This window comes from Mesoplodon densirostris, chromosome 13 (genome assembly GCF_025265405.1).
Source record: "Mesoplodon densirostris isolate mMesDen1 chromosome 13, mMesDen1 primary haplotype, whole genome shotgun sequence".
Classification (NCBI taxonomy): Eukaryota; Metazoa; Chordata; class Mammalia; order Artiodactyla; family Ziphiidae; genus Mesoplodon; species Mesoplodon densirostris.
This window is the reverse complement of record NC_082673.1, coordinates 63,624,968-63,640,886: the sequence shown is the minus strand read 5'-3', so window position 1 is coordinate 63,640,886 and position 15,919 is coordinate 63,624,968. Positions and strand designations below refer to the sequence as shown.

Here is a 15,919-nt window from a genome sequence, read left to right as displayed (position 1 = left end):
GACATTATTATAATAAAAATTTTCAGTCTCATAGACTTTTTTATGAACAAAGTTTCTCAATACTTGTAATAAAAAGAAAAAAGGGAGGGGGTAGAACTGAGGGGCTGAATCCTATCTCATCATTTCAATGAACAATATCATCAATGGATACATAAACTAATTGGAGGAAAGCCCTAAATATTTCATTAAGGCATTTCCTATATTTTACTTTTTTATATGTAATAATTATGACAATTTATAATTTATGTTGCTTTGATGAGTTGTTTATTAGTAATAATTGTAATGATAAAATTTTCTTGTGTTTAATTAACATTTGGAATAATGCAGTTGTTGATAGACAATTTCCTCTTTGATTTCCACATGTATTGTGAGCAGAGGCATTGTGTATCTTTGTTCAGCACTACCTTTTCAAGTATGTTAGAACAGGAAACAAAGCATAGCATAGTTTTAGAAGGAGAAATAGTACCTTACTCTGGAGCAAAGGGTAACCATGCTTACTGTACATTATAAAAGGTTTAAGTTCCCTAAACTTATGGTTCCTCTTCTTTAACATAACCCATGGCACATGTAGCTGTCACTTGGCCTTCTTCACATCCAACTGTGGCGACTGAAGCTCAAAGAACTCATACAAGTGCTGGTACTGTGACTGCTGCCATTGTGACTCTGTTTTCTGCCAGCATGCATTAAACTGAGGCAGGCCAACTTGTTAGCAAGGTAGGGTAGGCCTTAGACCCTTTACTCTTTTGACAATAATCACAGAAAATTTTTAAATAAATGTAATTCCAGTACACACACAAACACATACAGATAAATGTGTAAGTACAGGTAATTTGTTGCAAAAAATGTAAAAGGGAATAAAAATATAGTACCTTAGAGTAAGATTCTATGAGGAGGTATAATTAAAATACAAATTCAAAGAGAAAAAGTAACGATGCAAATTCTAACTGTTAAAGAGCACATTCAAGTGGTGTTTAAATGGATAATGGTAGAGGGCAAACTGATAACAATGTTTAGATCCTACTGAGTATATTTAAAGTATAAATGCAAGTTTTAACTTAAAATGTCAATATTTACAATGCAGTGGTGACAGACATCCTTTAGAATTGCTTAAACTTAAGATGAAAAATTTTACTGTGTAGTGGGTATAAAAAATAGGTTGAGGACCACATCCTTTTAGTAGCTAATTTAGTGCTATGTATTCTATAGTAGGCATTCAGTAAGCATTTGATGAAATTTTTAAGAAGGAAATTATACATCATTACCTGCCTTGAGGTAGGGGCTGTACCAGTTAGTATTTTGATGAACCTTCTTGATCTAAGACATTTTAAGTAAGTTTCTTTACTATTAAAACTAGGTATATGTTCACATTTTTTGCATCAAACCATGAAAGGGACTAAAATTAGAAATGGGGTAAATTAAAGAGTGTAAAAGAGGAGCTAAACGATTTTGAATAGATTTAGTGTCAGGTTTTAATCATAAACCATTTCAATACTTTGCTACTGGGGGGATGTATTATACAAAATAATTTCAATTCAAGGAACCTCAATAATGTTTTGAAGATTCTGTTGTTGTTTTACCTTTCTTGTGGCACAGCAAACCAATATTCATGTTTCTTATCTCTCTGTGCATACTGTTGCATCGTTGCACTTGCTTGAGATACAAATGTTTTCCTCATAGGTTTTCCAACTCTGAGACATAAGAACTTATGTAATCGATGCCTCCTCTTTTCTTTTAAAAGTGCAGAACCTAGAATTGAGACACAAACAGTGTTTATTCAATTCTCATACACCATGCTTGAATGATTTAAAATAATTTAGATTAAGTAATGCTTATCTCCAAACTTCTGACAAATAATTACAGAATAAAACGTCAACTTACTGAATTCTCTGAAGTAGCTTGTATTTTTTCCCATCAGAGGCAAAGTGACAAGTACAGCAGGACTAATGAACTAATAGGCAAAGTATGAGCTGACGTTATGTCTAAGCGTTAGGGAAAAGGCGAAAGATCCAGGAACCGTTGTCAAATTTCTGTTTGTGACAACCGCACTAAAGTAATCACATACACATGCGCAATTTTCTGCATGTTCTTTATCAGCCTTCTAGAACAATATCTAAATAAGTCTGTAGAATTTTCAAAGGTTTACTGTAATATGGTTGTTACAGACAAAAATTTAGTAAAAAATCTTGTGAAGCTTTTATATGCATATGAAGGTGTGATAAAAACAACAATATGCTAGATTCAGCCATCAGTTTGGACAGCCTGAGTTACCTCTAACTCGTCCAACCCCAGATGCTGACATATGACACACTGAGAGTCTGACAACATGGTTCAATTCAGCAATCTAGACATTAACTAACTTACGAAGGTGGCATACTGTGAAGAAAAAGCACTTAGTTATAGTCAGGAGATCTGGGTACTAGTCATGGCTTTTTTTCTGTGTAATACTGCGCAAGGTACATAATCTATCTGAGCCCCAACATTTGCATCAGGTTAAAAGAGTGAACTTTTACCATTTTTCCCACAATTATATTTGTACATTTTTAGCTTTATATATTTACAGTTTTATAAGTTTTATGGTATTATAAAGTCACTAAAGATCAGAAACTTTAAATATTTCCCTATTATAGGATCTCAAGTTACTTAAAATTAGTTACTTAAAACTAAGTTTCTTGTCCCCCCTCCATACACAGGTACAAAAAGAAGAAACCAAATGGTAACAATCCAGGAATACCTATCTAAACTACCTACCAATTTTTCTCCTTTTAGTATTTTGTCATAGTGAGATGTCCCTCCCATCAAACCCTGCACCCAAACAAACCCAATAAAATAAAAGCAGTCTACTATATTATTGGGTCAAATGGAAATGCCTCATTTTATCTTTTTCAAAGTTTCAAAATATAAGACAACTATCAGACACAAATATATCAAATAAAGATATTTATGCCAGCATTCTTTATAACATCAAAGAAATATCTTAATAATATGAATTGTTAATAACTGAATGTCTTAATACAGAAATGGCTAAATTACAGGGCCATTAAAAACCATGAAAGAATTATATGGGTTCAAGTTGACCCTTGAACAACACAGGTTTGAACTGCACAGGTCCACTTATATGCAGATCTCCTTCAAATAATACATACTATAATACTACAATACATGGTTGGTTGAATCCATGTATGCAGAACCACAGATATGGAGGGCTGACTGTAAACTTATACATAGATTTTCGAATGTGGGAGAGGGGTGTGTGTCACCCCTTAACCCCTGAGTCGTTCGAAGGTCAACTGTATAATGACATGGGAAAATGTTTATTACATAATATGCTAAGTAAAAAAAAGCAAGAAACAACACTACATATAATCCCGATTTTATATGAAAAATACACGTAAGTAAAGATACATACAAAAACTAGCAAAATTGTATGTGTCTGTGTGTATGTATATACACATACACACTAAAGATCAAAGATAAATACACCAAATACTAACAATGATCATTTCTAGGTGATGAACTCAAAGTAATTTTTATAAATTTTCTAAAAACTTCCTATATTTATCAAATGTTCTTTAATGAACATTAGTTCTGAATAAAGAAAAAAATTACAAAAGAAAAAATATTCAATCTTTTATAGAACTTGCTTTGAGTAAATGAATTCCTTAACATCTAGTGAATATAATCCTTAGGTCTTCAGTATACCTAAATTTGGCAATGCAAAGAAAATTCAGTGTTTTTAAAAACTGAATCAAACCTTTGTGTGTTACTGGTAGGAATGTAAAATGGTGCAGCCATTGTGGAAAACAGCTCAACTGTTCATCAAAAAATTAAACACAGAATTACCATAGGATCCAGCAAATCCACTTCTGGTATATATCCAAAAAATTGAAAGAAGGAAATCGAACAGATTATTTGTACACCAATGTTCATAGCAGCATTATTCTCAATGGCCGAAAGGTGGAAACAACCCAAATGTCCATCAACAAATGAACATATAAAGAAAATGTGCTGTGTACAGTAGAATATTACTCAGCTTTAAATAGGAAGAAATTTCTGACACAGTACAACACAGACGAAACTTGAAGGCATTACGCTAAGGGAAATAAGCCACACACAAAAGGGAAAATATGGTATAATTCCACTTATATGAGGTACTTAGGATAGAGACACAAATTCACAGAGACAAAAAGTAGAATGGTGGTTGTCAGGGAATGTAGGGGGGAAAGAATGGAAGTTTAATGGGTACAGAGCTTCAGTTCAGGAAGATGGAAAAGTTCTGGAAATGGATGGTGGCGATGGTTGTACAACAATGTTGAATGTACTTAATGCCACTAAATTTTACAGTAAAAATGGTTAAACTGGTAATTTTTATTTTATGTATATTTTAACAATTAAATTTTTTTAATTAAAAAACTGAAATCTAGTATTGATTAATCTAGAATCAATACTCCAATAGAATATGAGAAATGTTAGCTAAGATACTTGAGTTATACACCTTTTAACCCATAATGTACTAGGTGGAAGCACTGTATATTAGAAATAAAAGACAAACTATTACTATAATTTTCCTAAGTAAATAGTATGAAAAAACAAAATGGTGTTTTAATTTATCCTTAGTACTGCTTTTTAAAGGAAAACATTTAATCAGACAATGATGGAACTTGTGGATACTTGAAAGAATTTCAGAAATAGATTTTTTTGTCTAATTGCACTTTTTAAAAATGATGGGATTACAACTTCGGCAATTGCAAGTTGCAATTAGGATATTATATATGCAATTTAAAAAGGTATTTTATTTTATTTTATTATTATTTTTTTTTGCGGTATGTGGGCCTCTCACTGTTGTGGTCTCTTCCGTTGCGGAGCACAGGCTCCGGACGCGCAGGCTCAGTGGCCATGGCTCACGGGCCTAGCCGCTCCACGGCATGTGGGATCTTCCCGGACTGGGGCACGAACCCGTGTCCCCTGCAGCGGCAGGCGGACTCTCAACCACTGCGCCACCAGGGAGGCCCTAAAAGGTATTTTAATGATGAGACACATCAAGAACTAAAGAGAAATGGAGAAATCAGAGGTATTAAGGAACTTGTGTGCACTTTCAAGAAATAAATTGTTTAAAGACAGAATGCAGTGTGTGAGGAATGTTTAAACATGGTGGAAAAGATGCTCATTATGTGTACAACCCACTGTGGGATAAGACAGGAGAAACCAGAGACTATGTACTTGTGCCCAGAGAAACATCAGTCAAGGGCCACTAGATCATCCTTCAGAGTGGCCTAAGATACAGTAGCTTTTGAGTCAGTGAGGAAAGACGGATACAATATGCAGTAAGATAAACTAACTTTATATATTCCTTAACACTTACCTTCTATATTGGTTGTTGCTATTTTATGCTTAATTTCTTTTTGTGACACCTGTTGAATATTTTCCCTTTGCTGTTTAGTTTGTTGCATTGTATGGGTTTTCCAGAGTTTCCGTAGCTCTTCTACCTCAGTCTCTGAGTCCTGATTTTGCTCCTTTCCTTGTTTTCCTTTGTTGACAATTGGCTTTTGTTTAAATTCTATTGCTTCCCCACAGGGCATACTTTCTTTTTCATCTTCTTCGTGGTGTAATGAATTCTCATTAAGAAGAAAATCCTGGTCTGCATTACCTTTTATACCTGTGCTTTGTTCTTTAGGACCTGATATTTCTTGAAGATTATCTGTAGTCTGATCTCCTTCCTTAGTAGCCATTTCAAGATTATTTAAATCAGTTTTAAGAGAAAGAGTCCCAACTTCATTGGTAGTATGTCCAGAATCGGATTTTAAGTGGTCAGGAGCACTAGCAGCCTCTGTTACGACTGTCAAACATTCTACTCCACTCTGACTGACGGTTTGCACAGATTCTGATGACGCACCAGATGATTTATCTTGTCGCAGCTCATCTGAAGAAATAAGCTCCTCTCGTATAGGAGAGAGTTCTGATTCCGTGAACACATCTTCAGAAAGAGACTCCTCGGTGCTCCTAGGAGCAGTGCTAGCACTATCATTACCTGCATCGCGAATTCTTGAGTCTATTTCATCAGTATTATTTCTTGTCATTTTCTTTAAATGGCAGAAGTCGCTTCCTGATAACTGATCTATCTCTCTGTCAGTAAACAAAATTTAAAGTTATTACTTTTTAAATTGCAGAATTTTATTTTCCACAAACTTAACACTGAATTAATATCACTAAAAAGGCTTTCCTAAAAGGATGTAGCATACATCTCTTAACAGCATATCAAAAATTTGATTGATTCCTATAGACCATGTAATTAAGTCAAGTTTTGCATCAACTGCTTAAGATCTGGGAAATATCAATGTAAGATTTCCTGAACTGATCTACCTGAAGAGAAGTTGAAGATATAAGTTCTGGGTGAAGCTATAATTCTAAACTAAAATTTATTCACTGATGAAATATGCAAATAAAATTTTGATTAAAATTTTAAATGTCTTAATAAAAATACACTGACTGATATTACACACACACACACAGTGCTTATTTACATCTAAATAGAAATTAAACTAAAATAAATGACTCAAATGCAAAGCTAAAAACCAACCTGAATAGAACTGAGGCAAAAGTGCTTAGAGGTTAGATATTAACTAGCTGAATGGTTCATCATTACTTCTAGATTTCCATGTTTAACGGCATTTGTATATGCAAGCACTAATGTTCAATGGTTAGACAGTTTAAGTTCTGGAAGGAGACAGTGTAAACACTATATGAAATACAAGTCAGCAATTCAAAATGATGGCTAAAAGTAGTTTCTGATAAATGGAAATTGCATGGGTTCTTTGGAAAAAGTATTAACATTTATGCAAGTCTGAGAATAGGAAAGACTGGAAGTAAGCCGACACACAATCTATTGGCTACCTTTGGATGGTGAAGTTGGGTAACTCTTTCCCTCTTATTCTAGTACTTGATATTTTTTATAATGATATGCATAATTTTCATTGTGCATAGGATAGGTAAAATTTATTTTTAAAAAAATATTAATTAGTTGAAGTCCAGTCCCTATCTCTGCTTCCCTTGTACTGACTGATTCACCTTAAGAAATGTATGTAAGCATCTAATCTGTGTTATTAAATGTGTAATAGTGTCATCTACTGGTGAGCCCCTAACACTGCATATATAGGGTCTTGGAACTTGGCAAAAGTTTTGAGAAACTGTACCTGTAGATTTAATAAGACCCTTAGGTGTGAGATAAAGTTAAGTAAACCTAACAGTATACAGATTTAGATAAGTGTTGTAACCTTATCTTTTTATGTCAATGATGCTGCTATTGTTCAATATAGTTCCTGAACAACCTCTGCAATTAACTTCCCAAGCAGTGTAAGACAGAAGAAAACCAATCAAATCTTACACCTCATTTTTACCATACATGACATTATCTGAGTTGTTGCCAAATATTGTTTTTAATCAATTCATAAGGCAGCATTGAAAGATATTTCTTTTGGAGTAACTTTTTTAAAGGTTTGGATCAAACAGATGGTCTTTCCAGGTGATGTTGTGAATGATAAAACAGTGATTTACAAGAGGAAGGGCCCTATAGCATCCGTGTAGAATAGTTATGGATCATTCAGCATAATAGAATCCCAAGGCATCCTAATACAAATGGAAAAGCAGGGCAAGATAAAATGGATCTCACCAATGACTGGCAACATATACATACATATAATCTTCTTGTTTCTCTTTTAATCTAATCCTTCACTCCTTCACCTTTGTCTTACCCCTCCACCTGCCACGATAATCTTTATTTGCTGAGACTGGTTTTGGATGATGATATATTAAATAGCTAACAGTAGAGGCAATCCTAGGAATAATCTGCACCTCTAAGGATGAGTTTACCAAGCCAAAACAGTATCTACTGGGGGGCCATTATAATGGAGACTGTTTAAATAAAAGATTTTATTCTACCATAGGTATTCTAACAACTCATGTAGTCTGCCTCAGAAACAAAAATAATTTGCTCTCCGTCTCTTTTGTAAGTAGTTCTGTCTCACAGGGGTTAATTTTAAAACAACCATTATCATCCCTGTGGGCTACTATAGGGATAGAAATCTCAGTATCAGTTAAAGTGAAGCCAGTTTTTAAACTGCTGACAAAGTCATGTATGGAGGAATGGGGGAGTTCTTTTCTATTACATATCAATTTTCTTCTTTTGTCCTTCCCTTCCTTTGTTTGTATGCCTTTTATTTATTTGATTGATTGATTGATTGATTGAGGTACGCGGGCCTCTCACTGTTGTGGCCTCTCCCGTTGCGGAGCACAGGCTCTGGACGCGCAGGCTCAGCGGCCATGGCTCATGGGCCCAGCCGCTCCACGGCATGTGGGATCTTCCCGGACCGGGGCACGAACCCGTGTCCCCTGCATCGGTAGGTGGACTCTCAACCACTGTGCCACCAGGGAAGCCCTCCTTTTATTTCTTATCCTTCTCTTTTCTCTGTTATTCCTTTAGTTAAACACATTACTTTCAAAGGCTATGCTGATCTGTAGCCACACATCTATGTTACCTGAAACACACAAATTCTCTAACCAGCATATTCCAAGGTTAACTCTTTAAATTTGTGCAATCTGTGGGTCTTCTTCCCTGTGTTTTATACTTTTCTGAGAGAAGGGTGCAAACATATAAATCAATAAAAGACAAAGCTGCTCTGGCTTTATTAATGTCAGGTCTTTGCTTATGTGACCTCCCCCAAACCCCACACCCAACTCTTCAGGCTCTTCTAAGGAAAATCTGAAAGCTACCCTTGATTACTTATATTACCTTAAATTACTAATAAAAATAATTTGAATTTACCTGAATAAAATGGGCTGGTAAACATTGAATTAAATGAGTACTATAGGTTACTTTTAAATATCAGGTTCTCTGACCAAATATACAAGTATAAATCTAAAACAATTCCTAACTATTCTAGTGCAGTAAGAATAATCTCTTCAATACTACATATATTTCTGTTTCACTGATGATAAAATGAAAAGCAGCTATAATAAAACTATTAAAAAATACTTCAGAGTTATTAGACCAGGGTCAACTATCTAGATGAAATAAAATTGCAAAGGAGTATAATTATCACTCTTACATGGGTAAGGATTCCTTTATTTTGCTATCGAAAATTTCTTTGTACATTGCAGCTGACATCACCTCTTCCATTGGACACATGATGCCATATTCCTCACAGCCATTCTCTTGAACCAAGGGGTCAGTTTTATGTGGATCAAACATTATATTATTTGGTGTAACTAGCAACACACCACTGACTGTGCCCTAAGATGAAAAAAGAAAATAATGTTTAATCTTCAAAGTTTAAATTTTCAAAAATCATTCTAGATATTTTTATCTCTGATGTTAGGCCACCTACCACATATAAAAGTAGTATAGTCAAGCACTATGGCATTCTCATGAAAATGTTTTTAATAACACCCATATTTTCCCAGTAAATTCTCCTTGTTAGCAGAAGCAAAATACAAAGAATATCATATTCACCTTCAATCAATCAAGTCAGGAATTAAAATTTTCAGCCTCAGTAAAATGCTGAGTTATATCAGCAAGATAACTTTAGTAATATAAGAAGGATTGTAAAGTCCTTCAAGGCATGAGCCATGTTTTACATTAACTTGCATACAGCCTCCTGTGTTCTTCCGTCACTACAGGTATTAAATAGTTTCATGCACACACTGCAGGTTTAATAAATAATGTGCTGATAACTCAATCCATTATAAAAGGAAAATAGTATAATCTGTTTAAAATATCTTTTAAAAAAAATCTGTTTCACTCAATTCTGCTACTGCCTAGTTATGTGACCTCTGGCAAGCAAAGCCTCTGGGGTTGTTTCTTCATCTGTAAAATTAGGTAGATTATATTACTTCTAAGGCATACAGTAATTATTTTAATCATGAAAAGCTATGAAATTTTAAATATACTTATACAAATAGTGATAAAAATATAAAGAGTCCAACCCTCTCATCTTACAAATGACCAAATGAAGTATGTAAGAAGCTGATCCCACTAATATTAGCTAATGTTTCTTGAATGCTTTGTATGTACCATGCTTTATACGTATTATTGTTCATTTATATATATTATTGTTCAATTATAGCTCTGAGATAAGAATACAGGTGGGGAAATTAAAATTGAGAGAGGCTAGGCAATTTGTCCTAAATAATAAATAACATAGCTAACTAATAAGTGGCAGGACCAAGATCCAAAATCCAAGCAGTCCATGCTTTTTACTATAATCTTTTCACACCTGAGTTACAAACAATAATCACTTCAACTCAAGTACCAAATATTCTTTAATCCTATTTCTTTTATTTATTTTTATTGAAGTATAGTTAATTTACAATGTTGTGTTAATTTTTGCTGTACAGTAAAGTGATTCAGTTATGTATACATTCTTTCTTAATCCCATTTTCAAACTCCCATTCCACTACATCCTGTAAGAATAAAAATAAAGAGCCAGACAGAATTCTGAAACTAAACCAAATAATTACTTCAAAGTTGTCTTTTTTTTTCTGAAGCTACCAATAGAAAAACTTAAATCTTGCTTGATTTGGTATCACACCCACCTTCCAAGTCCATATTCAGCTCTGTGAATTTATCTGATTTAACTTTAAGAATGTAAAACTTAAGTTATGACAGACACTAACTTTAGAAACAAAAAAATAAGAAGAAAAATCCTACTAAAAATGGTCACCCAATCACAAATGAAAAAAAGTTATTGCCAATGTTCAAGATTATAAAATACGCTTATTATTTACAGTAACTGCATGCAATACTGGAGAGAAGAATATGTGTGTGTATGCATTTTGGTGGGGGAAAGGGAATCAATCTCAAACTCTGACTAGCATTTCTTTTAGTTCAGACTATGGACCTCCTAAATAAGGAGGAACTTTATGTAAACCATAGCCTAAACATCTTTTGATCAACATTTTATTTTATTATTTTTTAATATCTTTATTGGAGTATAATTGCTTTACAATGTTGTGTTAGTTTCTGCTGCATAACAAAGTGAATCAGCTAGATGTATACATATATCCCCATACCGCCCCCCTTTTGCGTTTCCCTCCCACCCTCCCTATTCCACCCCTTGATCAATACTTTAAACAGATTCATATACATTATACATTCCTGGCTCACATGCCAACTGAAATCAATGAGTGATGATAAAGTATGTTGCAGGGACATTTACTCTGCCAGGGATAATCCAAGAAATAAATAATCAAGGGTAGAGTATATACAATATAAAAAAGCTGAAAGATTTCCAATCTTTAATACCTTCCTCTATCTCACCACATCTACAAGCAAGTTATTTGAGAAATGAAACCAAACAATCAGTAAGGATTAAGGAAAGCAAACTTCAGGTTCTCTGAAAGACTTCAGGTCATTCTTGATTTCATAAATTTCATCTGAGCATTAGTTTTAAGATGATGATATAATATTTGGTTCACTGGCATAACACTACATCTTTTGCTTTAGAGGATTTTCATTAAAGACAATGATTACTAGGTATTATAGAAAAGGCCCAGTGTAATAATAATACTTTAATTCACTATACATATGAATACTATAATCTTAGTAGTGTAATTATAGAAGCCATTTGAAAAGTCTCTCAAAACCGTACTTCTACTACTTGGATTACAAGGGGCTTGAAGCCCTATAGCTTAACACTGGAATGATCAATCTGCTAATGTTATATTCCAGGAATTCACCCTTATTTGCTACTACTGAAGGATGCACTGATATATTCTTCAAGCTTCTTTCCCTCTGCCTTTAGCTGGAGCTCTTTGAGGTATTCTGTGAGATGTCAGGTGTCTCCATAAATCAAAAGAGACAGCCATGAGAAACATTACAACACAAAATTCACAAAAGTCTCTTCAGAAAGTAGCCTCTCAAATTCATTTCGCCAAGATCAAGTCTGAAATCATAAACTCACACTAAACCATTAACATTTCATTCTTTTTAAACACTGTTTCATAAATGTAGACATATTTTCAGGAGCAAGAGCATACTGTAAGTGAAAGATTTCCAATTAGCATATCTTAATCCACATGACCTTCAGAAACTTTAAGCACCTACTTCCCTTTAGTATTAGTAACTTCCAATTCCTTATGTGCAATTACTTGACAAATCTTCCAAGAAGGAATTATTTCTATTAGAAAATAAAGTTTATTTCTAAAAGAAAAGTTACCACTTACATTACAATATTTCTGTAAATACTAAAAGATAAAAGACTATGATTTGGGAACTCATCCCAGGAGAAATAAAAGCTTGTACTGATTTTTTTTCAGTCTTAAGTCCACAGTAATTTAACCATTACAATAATTGTTGATAAATTTCCATAATTTTCTATAAATAATCTTTACTACAATCAACCTGTAAGAAGAAGAAACAAGATGACTTGTATGAGAAAGCATCTTTTCCTGCTTACTTTCTTACAACAGATTATGTTTCAAGAACACCAGTGCAAGCCATTTCTAACCCTGCCAATGACTTTATCTTTTCTTTGATTCTTAAACAAAATTGTTATTCAAATACTTCCAACTAAAATTTTGCTTCTAGCCAAGAACTAATTCTGCCTAAAGCTACTAAAACACATAAAATAAATGAAATAACTCTTTTCTGATACTATAATGCTGAATAAGGGGAAACAAATAAGATCAGATCTACAAATGCCCCAGCACACTGGGTGGAGTTTCCTGGCCACAGATAGAGACAGGAAAGGAGAGAACACTCCCTACTGAGAAAGCTTTGGAGATCTACAGAGGATCCTTTTCCAAGGTTCCAGCTGAGGACTGATTGCTACCTGTGTGAAAGGAACTATCCAAGGATGAGAAAAAAAGCACTCAAAGAAGCCGAGAAAACACTCCCTAGAGTCCACAGAGTCAGAAATAGTTTGTGTTCTCACCAACCAGAGAAAAAACCCTTGTAATTTACAGCACCTCAATACTCAGAAGGGTATTGTCTCAGTAAGGGGAAAACTAGTTAAAGACTTAAAAGCTGCTCTGGTCATGCCTAACAAAACTTAAAAGCAAGCCATGATAGGATGAAGCTGTTTCCAAGAAACAACCGTGTCACAGAAAAATGTGCAAGAATATGTATAGAAATACAAAAATATCTAGCACCCAACAAGATAAAATCCATAATATCTGGTATCCAATTAAAAATTACTAGGCATGCAAACAAACAGGAAAATATGGCTCACAGCAATAACAAAAATCAATTAACTGAAACAAACCCAAAAGTGGAAGAGAGAAAAGAATTGGCAGAAAAAGACATTAAAACAATTATTTTAACTATAGTCCATATATTCAAGAATACAGAAGAAAGATTTTGCATGGTAAGTAGGGACGTGGGAGACATAAGCGACCCAGTTTAAACTTAGAGGTGAAAAATACACTGGATAGAATACCAGATTAGATTTGGCAGAAAAATAAATTACTGAACTTCAAGATACAGCAATTGAAATTGTCCAAAATGGAGAGAGAGGAAAAGAAAGAGCAGAGTATCAGTAAGCTATGAAGCACAACATCAAGCAACCTAAAATATGCATAACTGGAGTTTCCAAAGAAGAGGATAGAATGGGGGAGAAAAAACATTTGAAGAAATATGGCCAAAATTTTTTCAAATTTGATGAAAACTATAAACCTACAGATCCAAGAAGCTGAACGAACACCAAGGAAAACAAATATGAAACACACACCAAGGCACATCATAATTAAACTGCTCCACAATATCAAAAAAACAAACAACCCAATCAAAAAATGGGCAGAAGACCTAAACAGACATTTCTCCAAAGAAGACATAGAGATGGCCAAAGGCACGTGAAAAGATGCTCAACATTGCTAATTATTAGAGAAATGCAAATCAAAACTACAGTGAGATATCTCCTCACACCAGTCAGAATGGCCATCATCAAAAAAATCTACAAACAGTAAATGCTGGAGAGGGTGTGGAGAAAAGGGAACCCTCCTACACTGTTGGTGGGAATGTAAATTGGCACTATGGAGAACAGTATGGAGGTTCCTTAAAAAAGTAAAAACAGAGCTACTATATGATCCAGCAATCCCACTACTGGGCATATATCTGGAGAAAAACATGGTTTGAAAAGATACATGCAGCACCCCAATGATCACTGCAGCACTGTTTACAACAGCCAAGACATGGAAGCAACCTAAATGTGCATCAACAGATGAACAGATAAAGAAGATGTGGTACTCATATACAATGGAATATTACTCAGCCATTAAAAAGAATGAAATAATGCCATCTGCAGCAACATGGATGGACCTGGAGATTATCATACTAAGTGAAGTAAGTCAGACAGAGAAAGACAAATATATATTGCTTATATGCGGAATCTAAAAAAAAAAAAAGATACAAATGAACTTATTTACAAAACAGAACAGACTCACAGACACAGAGAACAAACTTATGGTTACCAGTGGGGAAAGGTGGGGAGGGAGGGATAGACTGGGAGTTTGGAAGTGATCTGTACTATATTTAAAATAGATAACCAACACTGTATACCACAGGGAACTCTGCTCAATATTCTGTAATAACCTAAATGGGAAAAGAATTGTAAAAAGAATATATATGTAAAAAAATAATAATAAAATTAAAAAAAAATCAACTTGCTCAAAATCAGTGATAAAGACATCATCTTAAATGCAAACAAAGAAAAATATATATTTTATACAGCACACCAAATACAAAAATAATAGAAGACTTCTCTTCAGAAACAGTGCAAGCCAGAAAACAGTAGAGATTTGAAAGAAACATCTTTAAAGTTCAGAAAGGAAAAGAAAACCCTGTCAACCTAAAATTCTATGCCCTGTGAAAATATCTTTAAAAATTAAAGAAAATGCCAAAGCTATATGAATAGCAAATAAGCAAATGAAAAGATGCTCAGTATCGTAAGTCATTAGGGAAATGTAAATTAAATGAGTTACCACTAAAGACCAATAAGCATAACTAAAATCTAAAACACTGACCACGGTGAATGCTGGTGAGGATGTGGAGAAACAGCAACTCTCAGTGACTGCTGGCAGGAATGGAAAATAACAGCCACTTTTGGAAGGCAGTTTGGTAGATTCTTACAGAGCTAAACACAGTCTTACCACACAACCTAACCATCACATGCCTTAGTATTCAACCAAAGGAAATAAAAACTTATACAAAACCTGCATATTAATGTCTATAGCAGCTATCTTCATAAGTGTCCAAACTTGGAAGCAACCAAGATGCCCTTCAGTAGGTGAATGGATAAACTGTTGTACTGTACATCCACAGCGATAAAAAACAAATGAGCTGTCAAGCCATGAAAGATATGGAAGGCTCTTAAATGCATACTGCTAAGTGAAAGAAACCGCTCTGAAATCATTCAATCATACTTTATGATTCTAACTGCATGACACTGTATAAAAGGCAAAACTATGGAGACAGCAAAAAGATCAGTACTTTCCAGGAGTCCGGAGGAAGGGATGGATGAACAGACAGAGCACAGAGGATTTGGGAGACAATGAAACTATTTTGCATGATACTGTAATGGTGGATACATGTCATCATACATTCCTCAAAACCCATAGAATGTACGACACAAAGAGTGAGTTCTGATGTAAACTATGGAAACCCACTTTAAGTATAAGACACAGTCTAAAAGTAAAAAAATGGAAGAGATAAATCAAGTTAACACTAACTGAACAGAAGCTAAGTGACTACATTTGTATCCATCAAAGCAGATTTCATAGCAAAGAGTTTTACCAAGAATAGTCATTCATAATTAAACAAGTCAATTCATCAAGACAATATAAGAATCCAAAACATTTTTATACCTAACCACAGAGTTTCAAAATACACACAAAAAAACTGACACAACTAGAAGGGGAAATAGACAAAACCACA

At 34.2% G+C, this 15,919-nt stretch overlaps 1 protein-coding gene across 7 annotated transcripts in view; it reads right to left on the bottom strand.

Moving 5' to 3' along the window:
• The window catches only part of OXR1 (oxidation resistance 1), a 457,011-nt gene that overhangs the window by 48,247 nt on the left and 392,845 nt on the right, over positions 1 to 15,919 (bottom strand). For all 7 annotated transcript variants that reach the window (XM_060115560.1, XM_060115558.1, XM_060115561.1 and 4 more), the window contains 3 exons: positions 9,099 to 9,283; positions 5,360 to 6,120; positions 1,578 to 1,746 (listed from right to left, as the gene is read on the bottom strand). In XM_060115560.1, the coding sequence (XP_059971543.1) occupies positions 1,578 to 1,746; positions 5,360 to 6,120; positions 9,099 to 9,283 (1,115 nt within the window). The remainder of the gene's footprint in view (positions 1 to 1,577; positions 1,747 to 5,359; positions 6,121 to 9,098; positions 9,284 to 15,919) is intronic.